The following is a 25,027-nucleotide window of genomic DNA, read 5'->3' on the forward strand; positions in this document are numbered from 1 at the left end:
CACTTCCTTTCTTTTTTAAAAATAAACTTTTAAATGGTTACTGCCAGTTCTTAAATTGTTTTTTTATAATAACTCCTGCATTTTATTGTTTGTATTCTAATCTCTGTTGCTGTACTCTGTCTGTTTTGTCTACTGTGACATGTGTTGCTGCCTCTCTTGGCCAGGTCGCCCTTGTAAAAGAGGTCTTTACCTCAATGGGTCTTTTACCTGGTTAAATAAAGGTTAAATAAAAATAAATAAAGTTTTGAACACAGAACGAATGAATGCCAGATAAAAGACAGAACGATGTACAACCACATGTTTCTGACCCAACTGACTTTTTGGTTCTGCACCTGAATTTGAAGTCCACATTATCTTAAACAGGAACAAAAACTACAACTAGTTGGAAAGTTGAACGTCCCATATTTTGCAAAAATCCCTTTATTAAGTCTTTTAGTGAAATTTGTGCTTTCCTCCCAGCCCACAAAATGTGATATTTAATGACAAAACATGTACTTAGTAGTGTTTGTGAATGTTAAATCCTGACCTAAAATGAACTGTTAGGATTTTGGGGATTTGCCGACGTCAGCAATTCCCTTTTTTGACCAATCAGGAGCAAGTCTGACCTGATTGGTCCACCGGAGCAGATAACCCCAAAACCCCTCCCCTCCCCCCTGCTGGAGAGAAATCTGTAAACAGCCACATAGGCCATCATGCACAAGCTTCCCATCTCGGAAGTAGACAAGACTAAGTGGCTACAGTTCATTTATGAGGGAAATGTGCCAGCTACACTCAGTAAAACTGTGCATGTGTGTGCTAGACACTTCACAGCCGACTGCCTTCCCAACTTTGGACAGTACAACAGAGAGCTAGCGAATAGACTGGTCCTGAATACAGGTGCATTACCAACCATCTGCCAACAAACCTTGGACCCTGGAAATGTGAGTATTTTAAAAGCTGTGTGATGTGGCGCAGATGTAAGAGCTTTTCCTCAGTGTCCCCCTTGTCTTTGTGTTAGCTTCAGGATGCTAACTTTAGCTGCAGTTAGCCTGTTGTTTTAGCCTGTAGTGCTACGGAAAACAAGCTTCACTGTTTTCTAAACATAGTGCACTTGGAGCTCGTGGTGCCGCTCTCAGTGGCGCAGAAGAGTGGGGCGGTATCAGCGGTGGCTTATTTACATATGAAGGTCACGCCCACTAAATCAGACTGTCCTGAACAGAGGGGCTATGAGAGCCTAGAAACAATGTTGCTGTGCTTGATTTATTGGCTTTTTCGACCAAAACATGTTACTACCATTTCATGAAGACATCAATGATCCATATCAAACTTCACAAAAGGAGCAAAATATGGGACCTTTACCTGTAGGGATGCACCTATACTGATCGGTGGTATCTGTCAGTGGTGTAGCAGTGCCCCGCAAAGCTAGACTGGTATTGGTAAGAGGAGATCCATGGTACCGATTCAGGCAAACAGCTATATGCCTTTTTTAAAAATTTCCCAGCGCTCTTTGCTACTTGATTTGGAGTGTTGCCTCTGATGCACTTGCTTTGTTTTTTTTTGCTGCATTATCAGTCAAGAGGGTATAAAAGTTTACACTTGAAAAGAACTTGTGCACATTTTGTGGAACTTTTTTGATGGTAAACATTTAAATATTGCATAGTTTAAATTAATATTAACTTCACTAATTCCATGTTCTCATTTTTTGCCTTTTACACAAAACATTACAAGTCTTATCCTACAGTAAGGTATGCAGGTTGTTACTTAACACTGATATCGGATCAGTATCGGTCGATACCTAAGCCTAGATACCGGTATCAGAACCAGAAAAGTTGGATCCGTGCATCCCTAGTTAAGTGGTGTAGAAAATAAAGCCAATGTACAATGGAGCTTTGTCGAAACAAGTATCAGTAAAATCAGGTCTCAAGGCTATTGAGAGAATGTGGTGGAGAGTAAACCAAAACGTGAATGAAACTGACAACTCCTTACATAATAACCTATAAATTACAGTTAAGACACAGAGCGCACATAGAGCAGAATATGCAACCGCTTCCTCCTGACTGTCAATTTTATCAGCAAATGAGCTCAGTGAAGAAGCTCCAGAGGAGCCCGAGGCACAGATGAAAAATGACTTTAGATGAGGAGACAGAGAAAATGACATTGCTGAAGTCTGTGAAACAAAAGACACCTTCAGCGCATCTCCTCTCACTAATCTGCTGATCTGCTGTTTCCCACCTCAATGCCAACCTTGAGACGACTGTGGACAACAGATTCAGAGACTCTGAGGGCTTTGTACTCTGTCTGATAGCACATAAGGAGGAGTATCTTGCTTTACTTTCTAATAAAAATGTCTCACACAAAGAAGGCGAGCATTAGTCCTTTTATTGGTTGAAAACAAAGTGACTATGTTTGAGACTGAAGAGGCTTTTTTCTCAGGCTTTTCATCAGAAAGAGTACAACAATTTCTCCTGCATAATGTCACCAGGCTTTCAGAGGTTTTTTGAGGGTGTATAAGTTCAAGCAGCTGATCTCCAGTAGGAAGAAGACTCCTTGTATCTAATATTTGGTTTATTGTTTTTCACAGAGGATCAGCACACAATGAAGGAACAACAAAGCCTTCATTCGCGTTAAGGTCTAATGACATATATTAGAGGCAAAAGATTTTAAAATGTACACATGTCTGAAAGGAGTCAGTCAGAAGTACTCTCTAATGAACAGGGACAAACATGCTAATGTGCTTTCTATCGGTGAGGGTATTTATGTTAATTTATAGTATTTTGCAGTCTGAACAGAGGTTTGTCTGTGCTTTTGCACATTGACCTTCAAATGTGAGACACATTGGCTCAGAGCTCGCTGCCTCCTGGATAATCTGAAAGGTTAGATCAGAGTGGAACCAAAACAAGGCGGGGAACTCCTGGTGGACCTGCAGTCAATCAGCTGACGAGGAACAGAGTGGAAATAAAAAAGATACATCGAGTTTCTAAAAATCTGTATGCTTTTAAAAATGCTGTTGAGTGTTGTGTGTTATTTTTATTGCCTGATATTAAATAAGCCGTCCTCGGTTCAGTCCTCTGTCAAATATTGCTTATAATGGAATTAGACATCCTGAGTCAAAGGTCTACTTTTCATGAGGCTGAAGATACAAGTGAACCTACAGACTAGAAGATGTTTGGAACCTCTTCATTGACTCATGTTTAAAATGCCTGACTTTAGTTTAATTTCTGATATTTTATACAAAAAAATCTTCAATCTCTTTATAATACCTATTTTTAATATGATTTTAGAGCAGGTTAAGTATTTGTCATTAATATATAACTCTCACTCTCAGTAATCCTCAAATCTTGTTCAACAAAGTTTCCTCAAACACTTTTACTCTGAACACTCAACTTTGGGGTTCAGTGCAGTTTGTGTGAGTGTTTTTCACAGTGTACAGTGTACCTCTATAAGTATAAATGTGTGTCTATAGGCGTGTTTCCATGTACCCCTTGAATGTTCCTCTATACTAACTCTCACTCACATACCACTGATTTATGATGTTCACATCAAGTAGGAAACTACCCTGAACAGACAGGCTTCTTATAGGTTGTCCTAAATTCACCTCTGAATTTCTACTTTAGCCACAAGAAATCGTTGTATGTGGTTTACAGGAATAATTTGAATGAGTGCCTGGACCATTTTGGAGTTTTAGGATGAACCATACGGTTTGAATCACAAAAAGTGTTGATAAAATCATTGTAATCTACACTGCCTGGCCAAAAAAAAAAAAAGTCATACTCTAATATTTCATTGGATCACCTTTAGCTTTCATTACAGCATGCATTCACTGTGGCATTGTTTAAGCAAGCTTCTGCAATGTCACAAAATTTATTTCCATCCAGCGTTGCATTAACTTTTCACTAAGATCTTGCATTGATGATGGTAGAGTCTGACCGCTGTCGGTCAGCAATCAGTGAGGCTAATCAGAAAAAGGCTTCAATTTGCTAGGGAGCATAAAGATTGGACCCTGGAGCAATGGAAGAAGGTCATGTGGTCTGATGAGTCCGGATTTACCATGTTCCAGAGTGACAGGGGCATTAGGGTAAGAAGAGAGGCCAATGAAGTGATGTACCATCATGCCTAGGGCAAACTGTACAAGCCTGTGGGGGGACTTCTGATCCCCACTGATCTGGGGTTGCTGCAGTTGGTCAGGTCTAAGTTCAGCAACAGTCTGTGCTCAAAGGATGAGGTCAGCTGATTACCTGAATACACTGAATGACCAGGTTATTCCATCAATGGATTTTTTCTTCCCTGATGGCCACTGCCATATTCCAAGAAGATGATGCCAGGATTCATCAGGCTCAAATTGTGAAAGAGTGGTTCAGGAAGCATGAGACATTATTTTCACACATAGATTGGCCCCCACAGAGTCCAGACCTTGACGCCATTGAAAAGCTTTGAGATGTACTGGAGAAGGTTTTTGTGCAGTGGTCAGACTCTACCATCATCAAATACGTGCTGTAATCAGAGCTAATAGCAGTCCAACAAAATATTTGAGTGTGTGTGTACTTTTTGTTGGTGACTTTTTTTTGGCCAGGCAGTGTATTTGGGCACTAGGGAGTAGAGGCATTCTGAAACTAGCTTAGAGTTGCAAAGACGCCAAAGTATCTCCCCTATTACCACAGGAAAGCATTTAAAACCAAAAAGAAATGCTGACCAAAGCAAGCTTCCAGGCCTACAGGGAGGATGCCAACATGCTAATGTCACATTGTACAATGCTAGCCTCATGTTAGCATTCAACGTCAAATGTTATGTTTGTTTTGTCATGAACAGACATTCATAAGAATCAATCCAGTAGCTTTCAGTACATTTCTTTGCCAAACTTAAGGAAGAGCAAAAACAAAGGTCACTGAATCACAAGAGACATTCACGCTCATTATTTGTCACCATTAGAGTATAGGTTTATTACTAATGCCTGGAAACAGCTTCTGAAGACAGCATAGACCTGACACACCAGGAGTCTGATGCATCCCTACCCTGGTGTCATGTCTCAAAAACTCTCATTAGTGTAGCATTTAAGAATAGATTAAAATGAATCACTACGCCCAACACCTGCTGTGCCCTTTAAATCACAGAGAAAGATTTAAGCCGAGTAATAGCGAACAAAAAAAGAAAGCAAGAGAGAAAGAGAGAAGGTGGCTTCTATGATTTCGTCTCTCCTGTTCTTTCTTCTGCTCCGGATGAACCACATCTGTGCATGTGTGAATTTCTGGCATCACGCTGCAATTATTAGTGCGTCATATATTATCCAGACATGCTGTGAGATTTCTCTCAGTGCCCAGAAACACTAACTGAATGATAAATCCACCTACACAGCAGCAGGGAAACCTCAATGAAATCAGAATGGATGAAGTGGAGTCTTACACCAAGTATGATTTAGAGGAGGACCTTTGTTTTTTTTACAATCTTTTTTTTATATGCAGCAAAATTAAATTCATAGGGTCAATAGTTTCCAGCTTGAGGATGCAGCTGCACTGGATTATACAAAAATACCTGTTCAGACTCCTCTCACTCTGGGTGTAGCTCACCAAGCTCATTAAGAAAGTCTGTCGAGTGTATGAAAAGGCCTCTCACAGTTACTCTGTGTGTGTGTAAATCAATGTGACACTAACTAAACAAACTCTGCAGGAGAGCAGGGATAATGAACAGAAATGGACTGAAGGAAAACAGAGTTTTAATCATGGGACAGACATGATGGAGGGAGGGAGAGAGGGGAGGAGGCAGGAGGGAAACAACATGAATGAAGGGATGAATACTAACAGCTGAGAAAGCAGAACTGATGCTCAAATAATGTTTTTTCAGGGGTTTGTTCACTTTTTCACCCCAGAGCCAAATCATAAATATATAAAACAAACAGTCCCCTGTAGTAGACCTTTGCATATTAATTTCTGAGAAGCCTTAAAGATCTTTATTAAATCAATATTCAACTCAAAAAGCCTTCATCACTGACTCAAACGTGGTTTTCAGCACTGAAACAGTTACCCCCAGGGGCACAGGCCAAGGATACATCAACAAGAATGAGACACTTCCACACATCACTTTAACAAGAGATTATTGGTGCCAATAAGGATTTTTTCTACTTCTTAGCTTCCCGATCAGTTTGAGCAGGACCGGATTCATTTATGGCACGTTGAAGGCTCTTTGACAGCACCAAGCTAGCTGATTTAGTTTAGTAATGGGAAGCGAGGTCTGTGTTTTTCTCTGCTGAAAACTATTTCTGTGATTAATTTTGTAGTGATGGTGGACACAGGAGCCTAACTGTCAGAAAGAAAAAGGACAGAAGAGCAGAAGAATGCAAACAGGTGAGTGATAAAACACAAGCTAAAGACCAGAACACAGGCTGAACTGTTTGTGATAACGTTCGCTTCAGCAGTTATTCTGCTGTGGTCTGTTCAAACTTGACAGTCCATTAATAAAATGAAGAGTGAGGTTACGTTAGCTCTGCTTGGTAGATGACTGGCAGGACGTTACCAGGATTCACTAACGTTACACATTACGAACATGGACATAGAGCACCAGGCTAGAAGCTCTAAATATAGCCAGCTACCACTACTACTGTCTGCACTGAGGTACAAACAGACAAAGTTTGCTTGTTGTCACATTTCAAACTGTAGTGCTACATAACTGTTGATAAATACCTTACCTCATCCGTTGTACCCCATAAAAAGTTGTCTTGAACTAAGAAGAGTAGTGTTAAAAACAAGACCAGATCTCTATTCATTTCCAGAACAAACCCACACCTTGTTAAGAGTCACGTCTTTATGACGGAGTGCATGTGACTTGGTAGCAAAAAGTGTCGCTTCAATCCAATTACAGCAATTCACCCTCAGTCTCTTTGGGTGACATTTGGTACCATGGCATTAAAACTGTGCCTCAACTACTACTAATACCAACTACTAATTTAGAGCAGTCGTCTGCAGAATCATGAACTCTGGGAATAATGTCAGACATTGGGGTTTTTCTTATGTATCCAGCCGAGCAGTTAGCAATACTCTATTTCTGATCAAGATGTTTTTTTTGTATGCACAGCAAACAGTGTTTACTCTACCACTGTATAGGGGAAACGCCCCGCCCCCCAACGGCAGTACCCCCGGAAGTCCAGTTTATTTTATTTTCCATACAGCACCAGATCACAGTAGAAGTAATTTAGTTACCTCTCTCATAAATCAGGTTTATACCTTTTTTAAAAAATTTAACAGACTAAATGACCTTATGTATTAATCTAATATACATGACGGGTTGTCATTTGTACATCATCGCTTTCATATTTCTCCTCATGCTCTCTTGCACATGACAAACTTTTGCCCCAGTGCATTCACAGACACACAAACACATGCGCGCATACACATGAAAGACAATCACACTCCGTATAGCATACAGAGAGCTGGGAAAACCACCACAAGAAACGTCTTCCAGCGCCTTCCCTGTTAAGATACAAAACTCTATCTCCTGCCCTGCGTGTAGGTTGTTGTTTGCTTGTTAAGTGTAGTGTTTACAGTTAAAGTACTTCTGGTTTCATTAAAGATATAAGGATTTAAAAAACCAACAAACAATAAAAACCTTGATGCCGTTTTAGTAGGAATCTTGAATCTAATATGAGGGATGCTTTAGGTGTTGGTAATGGACAGTAACAAATATTTCTCCTTCAAAAGCTGAGGAGCAGAATGCTCATAAACAAAGACTTCTGTCCATGTTTGGTAACAGATCCGTCTAATTCCTGGCTGAAAAGACAAAGCAGAAGTTTTTACAACTCAAAAGAGGGTGCTTTAAATTAATGGATATAAAATACCTTCAGCAAAGATACATGCAACAGCATCCCTAACTGCAGGATTATGCAGCTGTTTACAATGAAGAGATTAAAGGGGTGTGCGTTAGCATAAGATATCTCTCTATACACTGAAATGTATTACTGTTTTTTTTTCCTTCATGTAATCTCCCTGTTCTGCACAAATTCTCAAATCTCCTGTGACAAACTAAAACTGGACCATTCAGCCTCCCTGCAAGTCCAAACTTATTCATATCAGTACAAACACCCACACACACAAGCAAGCACACACACCTCCTGCATGTCAGAGAGTGTGTGGGTGGTAATTTTTCCCATAGGCTTGTGGTGACACCAAGTCAAGGAGACAAGAGGCTGATGCACACGCAAACATACTGTGTAGTAATTATCAGCACTGATGGACATTCAGCTTGCAGAGCTCACATAAACATGTGCAACTAAACTTAACGTTTACCAATCATAGCCAAGGATCTTTGGATGAGTAGTGACATTATCCCTGTGCTAACTTAGTGAAGACAGAAAGGCAAAAAAGTGATGATTAAACTTAACCTGACATAGTCCAAATAAGGGATTTAAAGGACAAGAACGTAGAAATGTGCTGAAAATGATTACAGCAGCTTTTTGCTTGTGTTGTCAGGGATGAGTTTTAATTCAGGTTGGTAAAGTGGTCCAGAGTTTTATAGAGACACTTTGCTGTCCAAATTTAAAAAAAGAGTTTACTTTTGATTACAGTCGGCTTTCACTACAGGCCTTGCTAGTTAGTTATTGTCTCACGATTTTTGGATAGATCTAAAAAAAAAAAGGATAACAGGATGCTTTTTAGCTAGGGAAAAGAAAAAATGTCTTAAACTCTTGGAACAAGAAAAAAGCACGAGCCAATTCCATGTTGGATTCATAAACTTTGCAGAATATTGGATGGTTTATCTAACTTTCAAATCCCTTTACTAACAGTGTGAGTAATCCAACAAATACTCCTGATTTTTTTTTAGAATTGGATGACTGCTCTGGTATTAGCTGTTAGGATTAGTCATAGCTTCCTGCTCTTGTCTTGTGCATAATTCATTTCTTCCAACTATGACAAGTCCCTTCTGTAACAATATGCCTTCAAATCTTTTAATAATGCCAATTATTATTTTTATTACTTAAAAAATCTAATCTTTCTCTTGCTCATTTTTCAAGATATGTGCTTAGAATTTGTGTTTCACTTGTTTTGTTCTAATTTCTGATGATTTACAGGCAGAATATTTGTTACACACAATTTTCAGCCGAAATCACGTTAGCAAGACCTAAACATATTAACGCGGTTTCATTTAAACAATGTGATGAGACCTTTCCACGGGTAACATTTTGGTGATGAACCCACTGCCCATGCCAGAGATAGTAACAATCTGTTTACGAGTAAGAGGAAAAACCCAGGCTCCTTTCCTTTGGATAGAGAGAGACCAACAGATCATGCTGGTTGGACAGCCTCACCCCTTCAGTAGCACAACACTGATTTGAGTGGAGGACGTTTGCAAAGCCATTTGACAATTATATAAAAAAGATGAAGAAGAATTCAGACTGGGAGTGTTATTTAAGTCATATTCTGTAGTTTTGTGCCATGTGTGCTGCCCTAATGCATTTCTGAACTGCCTGTAAAGCAACCTAGATTTCTATTGTTTGGAAAGTACTATACCTGCAGTCTCTTTGTAGTCTGTATTTGTGTAAACAAATATGAAAAGAAGTAATTAGGTATGATGTTGTCTGGTTTTCAGAGCTTCTCAGGAGTTGGATGTTGACTCTATCCCCTGCATGGGACTGAAACAAAACATTTAAAAAGGCCTTAGCTGTTGTAGCAAAGGGCTACAACATTGCATCTTCACACAACAAGCATAGCACTACGACCTCTCAGAAGGGCTATAAATAACAATGATTGTCTTTACCATGGTGGCTGTCAGTGGGTGAACAGCAAGTGAACATTTTGTCTTCAGAGTTGATGTGTTGGAAGCAGGACAAATGACCGAGTGTGAGGATGTGAGTGACTTTGACAAACGCCCAAAATGTGGAGGCTGGGAAACTGTGTCAGAGCAGCAAACCTGCAGCTCTGACTGGGTGTTTCCAGTCTGCAGTGAAGGAAAACTGGTGAACAAGAATCAATTTGAAGGTCTTGACTTGATCTATTAAACTCCTAAATCTTAATTAAATAGAGCATCTGTGTGATGTACTGTGAAACCCAGTCCATCCATGCAGTTTTCTAATGTGTGCTTATGTTTTATTACCATTAAGTAACCATAAATACTCTCATAAATCCAAAGTGAACAGGCCAGCAAGTCACGTTCTTTGTCAGGTCATGCTCTTTCGAATAAATTCATGCTATGATTCCAGTTTGTGAAGCACATGGCCTATGCTCATTGAATAAGATAAGCCACATTGCGGCTCAGTCTTATTCCTGCATCGTTGCCTGCTGGAAAAATAATCATGATGCTTCTTTGTTCCCCCCAATCTATGTGACAGAGAGCAATCACAATCACTATGTCCTTCTTAAAGATGGGATGGAAACAGAGAGGAAATGCACTGTTGCTTGCTCATGGATGGAGTATTTGATAGTTCTTGTTAGTGATGAATACTTGTGCTCCTCTGAATGGGCTGAAAAGAATGTACAGCTGGTGCCCCAGACACATGCAATCAGAGATACACGAATACAAACACACAGTGTCGTGAGTATTACAGTAATGACAGCTGTATTCCCTCTGAGAAGAAGGGATGTATGTACGCAAAACAAGATGTATATAAACACATTTGCTCAATCCCACCATCAGGAATATGTAATATAATCACAGCACAAATGGTGAGACGCATGGTCCTTCAAAGAGTGAAGAAAAAAACATTTTCATCCACCGATCTGAAATGGCAACTAATTGCTTTGGTCCTTTGTGTGTCTTTCTCCCCTGCTGCTTCTCTGTTTCACTCTGCTCAGTCTAACAGGGAATGCCATGTCTCTCTATGAAAGACCAATCAATTACAGCCCACATTACTGGCGCCCTAACCAGATCCTACAAGTATAAAACACATAAAAAGAAAAGGTTGTGTTCCAAGCTTCAAACCTTTTCCAAAGCAGCAGCATTGATTTGGGGCTTGTTCATAAAACCATACAAATTTTGAAATGTCAGTCGTTAATTACAAGTTTGCAAAATGCCAAATAAAAAAAGAGAGATGTGCTTCCTGCAGAATCAAAATTTCCTCACAAATGTCACATTATCATTGAGGCTAGACAGTGAGGGAGCAGGGGGGGTGGGGTCTGCAGAGACAAGAGGAGGTAGAGGAAAGAGGATGAGCTCAGAGAATAATGAAGACAAATCTGTTTTCCTATGTTTCCTGAATGCTGGCGCTAAAGGCCACATGTAGTCCTCAGACCCAAGGACAGAGACAGCACTACAGGGGGAAAAAGAGCTGAATCATAGCGTGAAGTAATTCTGATACATTTACGCTTATCATCCCTTCACATTAGTGTCACACGCTGCTTAAAAAATGAAATGACCTGGAATGAACCAGATACAGAGGGGAAATTGTTTTGGAGTGTGATATTTGGAATCAAGGTTCTTGAGTGCTTTATGTGAAAAATCCCCAGAAACCAGAGTCATAATAAAGCAGCAGGTCACTGCCCATCAATCTGGTCTTGTTTTTTTAATGACACATTGGTATTTTAGTTTCATCCATTTACTTTAAATGAAACTAAGTCTTATAATAAGAGAAAAAAATACATTTTTGTCCAACTCATCATGAACGCTGCACTTGACTGCACTCAAGATTACGTCAAAGCTTCAGTAATCCATATAAAGTGATAGTATACTATAGTGGCGATGGTTATGCATTCATCTCATCAGTTAAATTCAAAGTGACAGCAGTATTAGTACATGGTACAGTATGTTCCTTACAGTAGCTTAAAGCAAACACTTAAACATCCCAGGGGAACTAGTGCTTACCTTCCCACAAGTCCTGAGCCAGGGCATGCATAAAATTTTACATACTGCTTCAGCTAACTGAGCAGAGTCCTGTTTCGCTTTAAGATCTTCCTGGACGGCAGAAATCCCTTATGATGCTTCATTAACAGCAGTTGTTGATAAACACCAACAGATACGAATCATGAAGCCACTGAGCAGCTACCATACAGTCATACAAGAAGTTAACATGCCATGTGTAACACACCATAAACATGTCATAAGGCGTGAACCACGTCGCCAATAACCCAACACAAGTTTGTGTCCCTGGATTCCCATTACAGGCCGAGACGATTACACACAGACATGTTAACATGGACACATACACACTCACACAAGCCCAAGCAATCACACCCCTTCAGCCATCCGTATTAGTTAACTTTCTGCTCGGCTGGTTCGGCACAAGGAAACAGGAGAGAGATGGAGGGTGCTGAACCAAGTCATGCAGTGTTGGAGAGTGAGGAGGAGGAGGAATGGGAAGGAAGAGGAAGCCTAGTTCCAGACCTCTGAATCACTGCCAACGTCACCAAATTTATCAGTGATTCAGAAGGGAATGATGTTAGTTCGAGATTGGCTGTACTGTGGTTGGAAAAAAGAAGAGCCATTCAGAGCGCAAGAGGCAAGACAAACAGAGTTAGACTTACACAGCTAGTGCTAGTTTCAGATAAAGCGAGACACGCATTTTTTTTTTCAAATGGACCTAAGCAATTGCCTGGGTTAATCTGAAGTTATTTGACTCCGGAGAAATGATCTTTTATCTTAGTTAACTAAACTCAGAAGGCGACATGACTCATGTTTGTAGTTAAACACGAAAATCATGGTTCATCAAAGATATAGCATTAGACAATGAGGTTGAAGTTATATGTGTAGGTTTTCTTGATTTTTGATCATGAAACATGAAAAACTATGAGAAAAGTATCCTTGTACATTCAAACTAAATAAATTGTAAATAAAATATTTCGTACAAGTGTTCAGCTTGTTCTGACTTCTAATCCCAAAGGTTGCTGCTTTAGTTTTGTGTCAAATGAAAGGATCCCTTCTTTGTCTCTCTTCTCCTCGTCTTCTGCTAAATGAGCAGCTGGCACAAACACACTGGCTCCACCAGTAACAATCATCACGTCAAGCCTTCCTTGACGTCCATACAGAGAAGATTCTGTGTGAGTCATTGAGGCGAGTAGAGAAAGAAACAAATCAATGGCAGACAGAGTGCTGGACAGAACAGTGGTGAGACGGATATTTAGGTTGACATTTATGAGGAGGTAAATAACCCTGGGTGAAGAGCAGACTCTGTCTGGTTTAGCCTGGGCTGACTCCTTTGTAGTAAATGAGTTCTGTTTTTTCTGTTTGTTTGTCTTTAAAGAAATAGTAAGAGCTTTTCCTGCCCTTCACTGCTTTATCTGTTCCTTCACAGCTTTCTACTTTATCTCCTAACTCCACTCAAAGCACCTGATGGGCATCGAAACACAGGGGCCAAGTTCAATATAATCGGAGAGAGAAATCTTTTCCATTGAAGCTGTAGATAAAAAGAGTTGAGTGCTTGACATTTCAGATGTGTGGATGTGGGGATCCTCCAGAGGTTTAGCACTTGATTTTACTTCTTTTGTATTAATTTCATCAAAATGTACAAGATAGGTTGGAGTTATTTGGAAAAATATACCAGTGTTGGAAACAGTATTTGATACTACCTTAAAAGTGGCAACAAGTATCCAATACTGGTAATAAGAAAATGGGTTTCAGGTGTTGGGTATCATGTCAGTAGCGCCCAAAATATCTGATATTTGAGGATGTGTAAACATTTGTATTTCCTTCTGATTAAAACTAGGTTATTGTAAAAAAAAAAAAAAAAAAAAAAAAAAAAAAAAAGGATGAAAAATTTCCAGGAATTTTTAGGAAAATTTCTGAAAAATAAAGCTCATGAATATTGGACATTCTCAGAGTTTTGTTTAATTTTTCTAAAAAATACTGGGAAATTTGGCTTGGAAATCAATCACTACTTCACGAGCTAACAGCATTTCCACTGAGACCACTTTTTTTAAAGTCTAGAAGTCAAGGTAAGCTGTGATGATAGTACTGAGGTAAATAGGTTGGATAGTATATTTAAACATTTATATGACCAGATAAGTGCAGTTATTCTAAACTCCCCAAAATTCCTTTAAACTCCCGTTAATTTCCCAAAATTCCATTGGAAAGTTCCCTTTTTTGAAAATTCCCAGAATTTTGCCAACTATAATAATTCCAACAATAGCCTTGTGGTGCTTGGATGGAGTCAACGATGGAAAAATGTCAGCAACTGTTGTTTTCTTCCTAATATTGTTCATATTTTTCCAAACTTTATAGCTCCAAAAAAAAATTGAATGGTGCCAATTTTGGCGCCCCCTGTGTAAAAACTTATTCCTCTAATATTTTGCTGATATTCTCCTGATATTCTTCTTACATGTGTAGGCGGTGTCAGAAAACCTTATGTTTTATTAGATGTTTCATTCGCTGTGAATATGTGCAGTGGAAAAAGTAAAAGCAGACTGTTTCTGTAAAGTGCTGTCAGTCCTCTGGTCTGTCGCCTTCCTCTTACAGTGATTACAGGCCTTTAAACATTTAACAACTTGTCCGTGATGGTTTTATTTGCTTTTGTAGGGCTTAAAATGGGCATAATAGTCACTTTGGAGGAGTGTAGTCAAAAATCAATAATAAAATGTTTTCTCTAAATTCTGCCTGCCAATACTTAGTATTAAATTGGTAAGTGATACTGATTACGGGATTGGATAAAAACAACTCTGAGTCTTGTTATCTGAATCAGTTTCATCAGGGAAACAGCTGCAACAGAACATCTCTAAAAAAGGAAGCATTTCTCATGTCTCCTTGCTATCTCTCCATATCCGATGGCAGTTTCTTACTTTCCTCCCAGTTTCCTCCCTGTCTCCTTAATGTGCTTTTAGTGTGAGTAGAAAACAGAGTCATCCTACGCTTGGGCTCACCATCAAACATTTACGTCATGTGGTGCACACTGGTGTACGAAACAGAGAAAGACAGAGGAGACGGGAAGAAAGGGAGATGGATGGCCAAAGGAGAAACAAAGACAGACATGGAATAAACACAAGAAAACAAAGTCGGACAGAAAGTGAGCAAGTCAAACAAAGCAGCAGACAGAAAGAGTGAAACTTAGGAAGGAAACACACAGGGAGACAAAGAGTGTAAAAGAAAGAGACAGACAGAGAGGGAGACGAGGCAGCAGCGGAACGGCTCAAACAGAGGAGTCATTGTCTGAGCGCCAGTGGGTCAGGAGTTCACCAAACGCGAGTCCTGCATGGCCAAATAATGCAAGCAAGGATGGGAGAGATCAGAGAAGACTGTGGGAAGGGTTTCACCAGGTTTGAGTTTGGCAGCAGAATTTCAGGGGAAAAAAATGTGCAGCGAGAGAGATTTACAAGATGCAGATGCTTTACTTTATTCCAAAATGGAATAAAGGTCTAAATAAGTAAAGTGAAATAGTTCTTCTTTTCCAGAGCCTTTTAAAACAAGGATTACAACAGCGCAAAAACTTACAAAAATATATACCATTATTTGTAAGGTAACAAGTTTTTTGTTGGTCCATTGGTTACTTTTTTAAATTATTGGTTGATAAAGGTATTCGCAAAAAGTTTTATGTCTCAGATAGACAGCGACTCTCTCATTTGATTGAGATGTTTCCAAAGCCATCTGCTGTTTAAAGAGTCCATCATAAGTCACCTGGATGCTCTGTTTTGGTCTCCACCAACTCTTAAAGTTAATTTCTTGACCACCTGTAAAGGTAATGGCTCTGCTGGGCTTAGGGGGAGTCTCCTAGTTGACCTTTGTATCTACAGCCAAAAGTGAACTTAGACTTTTCAAAGGGATATTAAAAGCTGAGAGTTAGAAAAAGGGTCTGTGAAGCCGAGAAGGGCAGTAAAATCAGAAGATAGTACTCTGTAGATTGATCACCGTGGAGGGGTTGTCACATTAGACAGACCAAACTCAAAAATGACCAGTATACTGAAGTACTGATGTACTCATTGATTCCTGTCAGCTAGCATATCTCACTGCTGATTATTGGTCACAGAAAGTCACCTGATGGACAAACTCTGACTTGTTTTCATGATTTAAGGATAAAGGGTGTTTCATAAGAGCAGGGGTATGTTATGGTTCTGATCTTATCTTGTACTTCAGCTGAACAACAGACTCAGAAGATGGACAAAGTCATGCAAAATGCTGTTGTTAGAATCAACAATCCTATCAGAGCCAGTCCTGGTTTTGACAGACAGTGTATCCCCTATTATGGCTGCAGTAAACTTAAAGTACTGTATTCATTTTTCAAAAAAAGTGAAATGTTATAAAAGAACTTCTTGTTGCATTTCAAAATTTAAATGTATAAAATAATATATTTAAAATATGAAATAGGGAGGAAATATACAAGCGAGATTCTGAGTTACATGATGGAAAAAATGCAGGCAACATCTCACACCCATAGTGAAAAACTTTTCCAGTGTCCCTCTTAAAACATTCTGATGACATTCAGCGATAATTAATGCAGTGCTAAGTTTTAAAGAACATATCAAGACTTGAACGGAGTAGAACTTTTTCTAGTGTAAGAAAAGGTCTGGATGAGGAATAATGGCAATTTATCGTCCTGTGTTTCAACTCTCCGTGGTCCAGCACAGGTCAGATGACAGAAAGACTGTGTACCCTCAAGGACTTTCAGAATAGGTGAACATATTTGAGGAGAAATGAATATATTTAGCTTGTTGTCTTGAAAGAAATGGGATGAAGGGGGAAGACTGCAGTGATTATCTGTTACTTAACCTTTACTTTGCATGTACTGTGTGTTTGATTAAAATCAAGCCCCACAGATCAGTTGAATACACCTGGTACTTGTTAGCAGGCGCCGTTATCTCCTTCAATTTCTCCATGCTGTCCTGATTACCAAACATCCCCCTCTGGAGATGACTGCTGATTCTTCCCTTTGGGTTTTTTTCTCGCTGTGTAGCGCTCTGCTTTTTCTTCCCCCCCTATTTCCATTTTTAGCTTCTTACCTGTCACTCTAAACAGCATCACAATGAGTGAGCAGACAGACCTCAGGCTTGCTGAAGGGCGCTCTATCATGTACGCGGATGTTAATGGGCTGGGCTGGCGGTTAATGGCTGTAATGGGTGTTGTCATGTCCCTGGCTTGAGCCCATAAACTGTGGTCTTATGAGAGCAAACAAGGCAAAGGGACACAGCTCAGATCTTTAATGATTTTTTAAATGGAGCCATTTTCCTTGTTTCTTTTTCTTGTATTTTGCCCCCGTACCCACCCAACCCCCACAAATCTCTCTGCCAGCTCAGAAATAGGCTACACAACAAGAGAGAGATGGGGAGAGGGGAGAGATAAACAGACACAAGTCCCTGTTCTGAGACAAGCAAGGAAAAAAAGAGAAGGATGTATCTATTACATTTACAATCACATACAAAGAGATGTGGTGTCAAAATATCTGTGTACATGCAAACACAGACTGAATAGAAATGCACATACATGAATAAAAACACACATTTGCACATATTATATGGTTTTCGTCATAGAAAACAACCCGGCATGTAGTCATACAGGAGCTGATTTATATCTGCACTTACTTCCTTTCCCTCCCCATCCCACAACACAGGCGCAGTGACAAGCCTGTTTGATCACATTGCCACATTTTTGTACAAGTAGCCCATTTTAGATATGCATTTGTAGGCTTACTCAGTTCATTTCCTTTGAAGATAATGGATTCAGCTCCAACAACATGAAGAAATTAACACAACAAAGCACCTCTGCCATGATTTTTGATTTGAGGCAGAAGAGTCACCTTGAGCTTTTGTAGTCAAATCACAGCCGCTCTTTCCCCCCCCATCTCAAATCCATACATTACATAACATAACCCTCCCTTCCAACCTACTGTGGAGCCTAACTACTGTAGGAAACAAGGGTTGACTCTGGGAAACGGGTGGGGGATGGGCCAATCATTTGTGCAGTGAATATGGATGTTTGCAAAATGTGAATTTAACATGTCTGACCTCATGATCTTGTTAAACTGTGAAAGTTAGACTCAGAGCATCCACTGGGAAAAGTGCCAAGAGGAATAATATCAATGTCACCACCACGGCAAAATGGGACTGAAGCCAGGCTGCATGACTTGTATCACTGCTGTGAGTTTGTAGGTAGTTAAGCATGTTTTGATGTCCATTTGACCATCCAGGATGCTAATCCAAAAAAAGGTTAAGGGACACCAGATTGCATAACCCACCTTAAACTCCCTTCACGTCACCACAGCTGTGCAGAATAGGGACGGATCTACACAGATAAGCATTTCACCCAGACACAGGGCAGGGGAACACAACAGCAAAATGGAGGACAAGGGAACATCCTGAAAGTGATTTTAGTCCATTATGTAATTCTCTAACCCAGTGACAAACCACCTCAGAGCAGCGCTTCTGTTCATTTCTGACCCCATTTGTGGTGTCAAAACTCTTAATTTCTCTCCATGATAACACACCTCTTTATGTCTGCTCCCAATTCTCTGTGTGTCTGTATTTCACACCTTATCTGGGATTTTGTCCCCCATATTTCCTCTCTTCCCCCCTTGTTAGCTTTCTATTTTCCCCACTACCTGTCTTCTTACACAATTCCCCTGCCAATCTTGCAGCTCTAATCCCCTTTCAGTTCCTACTCTTTCCTGTTTCTCTCCCAAATCAACCTCTATTCCTACATCTCTTTCCTAATCTTCTCATCTCTTCATTCCCCACCAATCCATCCCCCATTAAGTCTCTTTAGTTTCCTCTTCCCATCCACATCCTTCCTCTCTCCATCTTATCTCTAATCCCCTGTCACATCCCTCAACCCCTGTGCCTTTTCTCCCTCCCTACCTTTTTTTTTCAGTCCATCTCATCCATGATTTCTCTCTTCTGTATTTTTCTTTTTAAACAACATGTCTTACCAGGTGTGGGCCACTGTGAAGCGCCGCCTCTGTCGAATGCTCTTGTTGACCATCAGCTTTCGGAATAGACGCGGGGAGCTTCTCGGGGACAGCTTTGGGGACGTGGCACCCCTCTTTCCTCCCATCACACCTGGGATTTTTGGAGGCTCCAGCTCCAGGTGCATGTGCTCCTTGAATGTCCGGATGCAGGAGTCCATCTCGACACTCAGCTCGTTGGACGACATTTGACTTTCCTTTTTGTCTTTCAAAATCTGTCCCTTTTTCTGTCTTCAGTTAGTCACATGAGCTGATTCTGACCTCCTCTTGCCTTATCCAGAGACAGAGGTTCACACTGAAGAGATGATGAAGCAGAAATCTATCACAAGCAAATGTTCATCCAGGAAAAGGCCGGATCAGACATACCTTTTTGTTGTTGTATGTTGCCTCTTCGCAGTCTAATCCTCACCTTTTTTCTCTCTGTTTCACGGATTTAGAGATTATCCAGCCAGCAGTTGTGCCCTCTTCCTCTCTCTTTCTTTCCTTTCCGAGGAGCTTCACCCTTGGCAGGGTCACATCCAGCTCCCTGCTGGAGAGAAGAATTCCTCTTCTCAACACTGATCTTCCTCCATCCCTTTTTCCCTCTGTGTCCCTCTGTCACTGCCTCACCTTAGCACCCACTCTTCCTTTCTCTCAGTCCATCCAGGCGACTTGATGTTGGAGGATCTCCCTTATGAAACATTCAGAAGGGGCTGAAAACTGCTCTCTACCTCCTCCTGTCTTCCTCTCCCTCCATCAACCTCTGCTTGACTGACCTCCGCTCTCTGCAAACAACCCCCCACCTTCCCCCCCTAAAGGCACTCCCGGTGTGGCACAGAGTGACTCCCACTATGCCCACTAATGCCTCCAGTCAAACCCCCCCTCCTCTTCACTCTGCACACACAGAGCAGTGAGAGGAGCACGGCACAGCACTAATGCTTCACTTGCTGTTTCATTCAGAATATACACAAGCAGCTGAGAGCAGGCACGCAGTGAGTGGAAGCCACGCCCCCTCCTGCTCAGGATTGGCTGCTGCGTGTTGTGACGACAGGCAGGCAGGCACAGTAACAGGTTGTGGGATTTATTATTTATTTTTTTGTTTAGTGAGGATTTGTGGTAATGTCGCTGATGATGTTTTGACCTTTCTTGCAGCAGGCAACCCACGAGTGTAGGGGAAGAAAAAAATGGCAATTTGGCATAAGAATGGAGGCAAACAGCTTAATGGGAATCAGTGAAGAGACACATACACAATGCCCAAAGGTCAGCTCATTCAAAAGCATTCAATAAGGCATGCAATTATGTGTGAATGACAGTTTCTCTGCTGTAAAGGCGCAACCACATTGCTAAACTACACAAAGCCGACTGTTTGTGTGAATCACTTCCATGTACGTCACCAAACAACTGAATCTTCACACACACTCGCAGTGGGTCTAACATAAAAGTGCAATGTATCCCTCTAAATTTCACTTTTTAAATGTGAGGGATATGAACTCTTTAACATTCTATCCAAGTAAAATAAAAGTCAAACATTTTTTTTATTTTTTACGTTGTCGTAGCAACAAGATCAGAAAGCAAAAAAGTTTGAAAAAACTATTTAAAGCTGTAGAGGTGAAAATATCAGGTTTTACTTAGTTCAACATATTTTCAATGAGATATAGCGACTCAAAAAATGCTCTACCTGAGCAGCAAGTCAAATGGTTAAAGGCAGAGTCTGCAGGATTTTCCTTAAGAGTAGAATATCAACTTTTACAGGAATAATCCTGCTCAATCATCCCCTACAGGCCTCTATATACGTGTGCTGTGTCAGTGTCTGTCTGCCTCAACCCCCTCCTCTGCCTGAATATTGATGTTCTGGTTGTTTCGGGACATTTTGGGCGGAGAGTAAGCGTGATTACTAGGGCTGGGACAATACGATATTCTTGCAATTTGATTCTATTACGATTTTGGGGTGCCGATTCAATTCAAATTGGGATTCTTCGATATTTACAATTTTTGCAATTTTTAACACCAGACCATGTGAAAAAAAGTTATATGATGATGATAATGTAGACAGAAAATATCAGGAGCTATATTTCCCCATAAAATACACATCACAGAAACATTTCACCCTCTGCTGGAAAATAGTGGGCAATTATTTTTCAATCCAGTTTAAAAACAAAGACTGAAATGAAGAATTTGTATTTGGAAAAAAAAAAGTTTTTTGCGAAAGAATCACAGATTTGATATTGTCGAAGAAAAAGTCCTGATTCATCGATTTTCAATTTTTTCTCCCATCCTTAGTGGTTACCTCAGCCATCACAGCACCCAGTGCGCAAGTGACTGGGTGTAGGAGAAGCTATCCTGAGCGGCTACGATAGCAGCTGTAGCATGGAAAAAAGACAAAGTAAAACAAAACGGCAAACAGATATAGCTATTTTTTTAAACAAGGGTGAAGCTTGGTTCAACTTTCACTTGCTTTCGGGCACTTGAAGAGAAGCGATGAGCAACACAAGTTGGCTTTCCACTAACCAGGTATGTGTCAAATACCTGTGATTTGCTTGTGCTAACATGCCAACTCAGGCTCTGTAGCCTCTCCCAAGTACAAACGTGATGCTACAGTTGGTTGCTGGGCTAGTGAGTGTGTTCACAGATTCAGTGGTTGTGTGTTGCTGCTGACACTGTGTTTACTAACAACTAACTAAAATTCCTGCAGACCCAACCTTTAAGCTCTAGTTTTTACAGTATATTTGTTTATGTTCCTCTTCATCTTCTCTGCCTTTGCTCTTCTGAGTTCACATTGTCCTTTTAGCCTGTTTTAGACTGAACAGGACATAAACGCATGCCACTGCAGTAAAATCATTACATCAGAAATCAATTATAACATCAATGCCCCTCCACTCAAATTGCTTTTAGCCCCCATTATATTGACACAATGGAAGCACCCCAGTGACATTGCTGCTGTATTCTGAAAAAAGAGAAGTAATAGATGGATATTCCCTCCAAACACACAAAAGACTTTTTTGAGTAATCATAAAAAGTAATAGAAGGAAAATGCCCCAAAGATAAAGAGAAAGGAGGAGATTTGGAAGAAAATCCTACAGAAGCATTAGGAGAAGAAAAAGAGCGGCAGCGTGGTGAGTATTAAAAATCTGAGCCCTCGTTTGTCTGCTCTGTGGACCGATTTGTTGTGGTTGTGAGTCACTGATGATTCTGAGCCATCGAGGCATGGAGTGCTTTCTCACTAGACGCTTGCCAATAAAGGCTTTGAAAATAGTCTCTCCAAGCCTGTATACAAAGAAGAAAACACTTGTAGTAATGTGAGGTGTCAAAGGAGCACTGCAGGGAGGGGTTTCATTCCTTATTGGTTCAAAATCAGATGGTCAATGTCCAGCATTTTATTTTTCAGGGAATAAATTATCAGTGAATCACAAACAGGACACTGGACACGGATATAACAGACCAGTATTGGTGTCTCTGACTAATATGTTCTAGAAACATCCACTGATGGTAGGCGAATCAGTTGGGATAGGATGTGTCAGTGTTAGAAATAAAGGGATAAAGTGTGCTCTCTACTTCCATAAAAGAGCCAGAGCCTCTCTGAAGCTCAAGTTTTAAGATTCTATTCACTCCATGATCTTTACTTTTCTACAAACTACATAAAAAATGTTTTGAAAAAATCAAACATAGTCTTTGGAGTGCAAGAGGAGCTTCTTGAAAAAACTTCTCAGTCAGTTTTCACCAAAAGGAGCAAAGATAAGCGAACCTTCCAAAAAGGGCTGCACGGTTAATTGTTGAAAGATCCTGATTCACACATGTATGCAACATAATTTCTAAAGACCATTCTTCAGAAAAAACACGCAAGTATTTTGTTTAACGGGTTGCACTGCACTTCAAAATAACTTGATTTTTAATATCTGCTGTATGTCTAAAGAAGTGTTTTGCTATCAGAAAAGGTCAAAGTTAAGGGATGTATAAGTAAGACAGGGAGTAAAGTACAAAAGAAGCTTGAGTTCATTTTTCCCAGGTACAATGACAGAATCACCCAGAAAGAAAGGAAATGGTAGAAGATCTTAAGAAAATAAATACCCCATAGTGGACTGTAGAAATAAGCCCTAATCAGATGGAGAAACCAACCTGCTTGTTTAGAACCATTTGTGTGTTTGTAAAGGAAAGGCTGGCTCACACAGAAGAAAAAAAGAGCTCTTAAAACCACTGAAGAGTAGTACAGTGTTGGTCAGTAAAGCACTCAGAATTCACAACCACTTGTTATAATCATCCAGGGTTCGAAGAAGGAGTCCAAGGCAGTGTTTGTGCTCAGTGGGAAATCACTTTATGTTGCCATTAGCATCAGTTTGACAGAAACTCTGTTAGAAGTGTGGTCAGCAGCCATTAAGGTTTAGAGCTTGTGGGTTGAAGTGTGATTCTTTTAAGGACAGCCTTTAGGATGCTTAGGCATCAAAAGTTCCTGTGAAGAAATGTTGTGTGGTGCAGCCTTTTTGAGAATAGTGAGCAAAGACACACAGCTGCAGTTTCTGAAAATCTGTTTCTACTGCAAGGTTTGCAACTCCAATTAAGACCATTAGGGAACAACATCACCACAGGCCATCTAAAGAAAGCTGATCCCACCGCCACTCGGGAAAGGCAAACAAGAGTACATTGAAAACTACGTGAGCCAGCAACTGGCAAGATGGCTTTTCTCTAGAACTGCTGAATGAGTATTTCTTGCCAAAAATGACAGCCTGTTTCTCCTATGACAAAAAAAACAGATCTAGAAAAACAACCAGGAAAGGAGCAATCCAGTGAACATAGATAAGAACTTCTGGTTGATCCAAAAACAAGTCAAGGAGATGACCGATGCTGACAGATATTCATCAAAGTGGCACAATGCATGTCTGTAGATATTGTTCCCAAAACATATTTGAAATCTGCTGCTGGTAGAGAGGTAAAATCCTTTGGGTGAATTGAACATTAGGAACATTTAAAAGATGAGGAGTGTATCCCTAAGTGATCACATGAGCTGAGCAGAAAAACAATGGTGGACTATCATTTTGAGGGAGAGTGACTCAGGTATTTCGTGTTGAACATTTGACTTTAACATCCTTGTGGACCGCAGCATACGGTCAGAGCACATAACAAACCCTGCAGGCTAAAGTAAAGCAGTTCTGGCAGCTCCTCACTAGGTTATTCTCCTCTGGACCTTGATGCTGATACCTCTGGGACCACAAAGAGCTACATTCTTTAAGACGTCTGGGTCAGCAAAAAAAAAACTAAAAGCTCTGTTCTTCAAGACTTTAGAGAGGTGTAGACAATATGGGAGCTACTGAATAACAAACAGAGCCAATTATAAAAAATATGGTGTAAGTGTAAATCAAGTAGCAAACCTCTAGTCTTGAGAAATAAAGCGATGATGCAGATACAAAGAAGCACCAGAAATCACATCTAACAGTCATCTTTACAGTCTGGTACAAACAACATTTTGGTTTAAAATGCTAATTTTTCTGCAAACACTGTACAAGAGGAAGTTCATTTAAGATGCTTAAATTTAAGTTTTTGTTTACTTAGGAGCATGGCTGAGACTAGACCAGGGGTGGGCAAACTTTTTGATTCTTGGGCTACAATGGGTTGTAACATTTGACAAAGGGGCCGGACCAGGAGCAGATGGATGGAGTGCTTTGGTAACTATCAGGGTATCATTTGTTCATTCCATATCCGTTTTAGAATCCAAAATCGTCTGGGATAACAACTTGTTATTCAATTTTTGGTTTTCAAATCAAAAATCAGAAAACAAATAACGGTCTATTTTTCGCTCTTTTGATTTGTTTTGAAATAAAAATTATATCTTATTATTATTATTATTATTATTATTATTATTATTATTATTATTATTATTATTATTATTATTATATTAGAATATGAGAGAATGATATTATAATGGGATTTTTAATCCGTGTATGGTTCGTTCTTTCGTCATTCTGTTTCAAAACAAAATTTAAAAAAATGAAAAAACTGACTTGTTTTTTTTGTCTTTCTCTTTTAAAACTAACACAGAACAACAGAATTACAGAAAAAAAGAAAAATGCGGTTTTTCTGTCCTGGTTTTAAAAATGAAAAATTAAAAAGTAATAAAAGATTGTGTCAAAATTGTTTGTGTGATATTTTGATATTAAATGTGTCTCTATATAAAAATTACACAAATTACTCACATTGAAGGTTTATACAGACATGTTCCTGAGCTTTTTTTTAATAAATAACAGATCGTTGACGATCCACTCCATCTTATCTGCACGCATATGCTCA

The 25,027-nt window shown here is 39.9% G+C and overlaps 1 protein-coding gene across 2 annotated transcripts in view; it reads right to left on the reverse strand.

The window, feature by feature from the left end:
* Positions 1 to 25,027, reverse strand: part of pde4ba (phosphodiesterase 4B, cAMP-specific a) — a 202,426-nt gene that overhangs the window by 119,680 nt on the left and 57,719 nt on the right. The window contains exon 1 of one of the 2 annotated variants that reach the window (XM_074667606.1): positions 18,737 to 19,549. The exons of the other annotated variant lie outside the window; for it this stretch is intronic. Coding sequence (XP_074523707.1) covers positions 18,737 to 18,960 — 224 coding nt within the window. The 5' untranslated portion in view covers positions 18,961 to 19,549. Of the gene's footprint in view, positions 1 to 18,736; positions 19,550 to 25,027 lie in introns of those variants that run through there. 2 annotated transcript variants of the gene reach the window in all.

This window comes from Halichoeres trimaculatus, unplaced genomic scaffold (assembly GCF_033239565.1).
Source record: "Halichoeres trimaculatus isolate MK-OKI-2021-1 unplaced genomic scaffold, fHalTri1.1 fHalTri1_scaffold_4, whole genome shotgun sequence".
Taxonomy (NCBI): domain Eukaryota; kingdom Metazoa; phylum Chordata; class Actinopteri; order Labriformes; family Labridae; genus Halichoeres; species Halichoeres trimaculatus.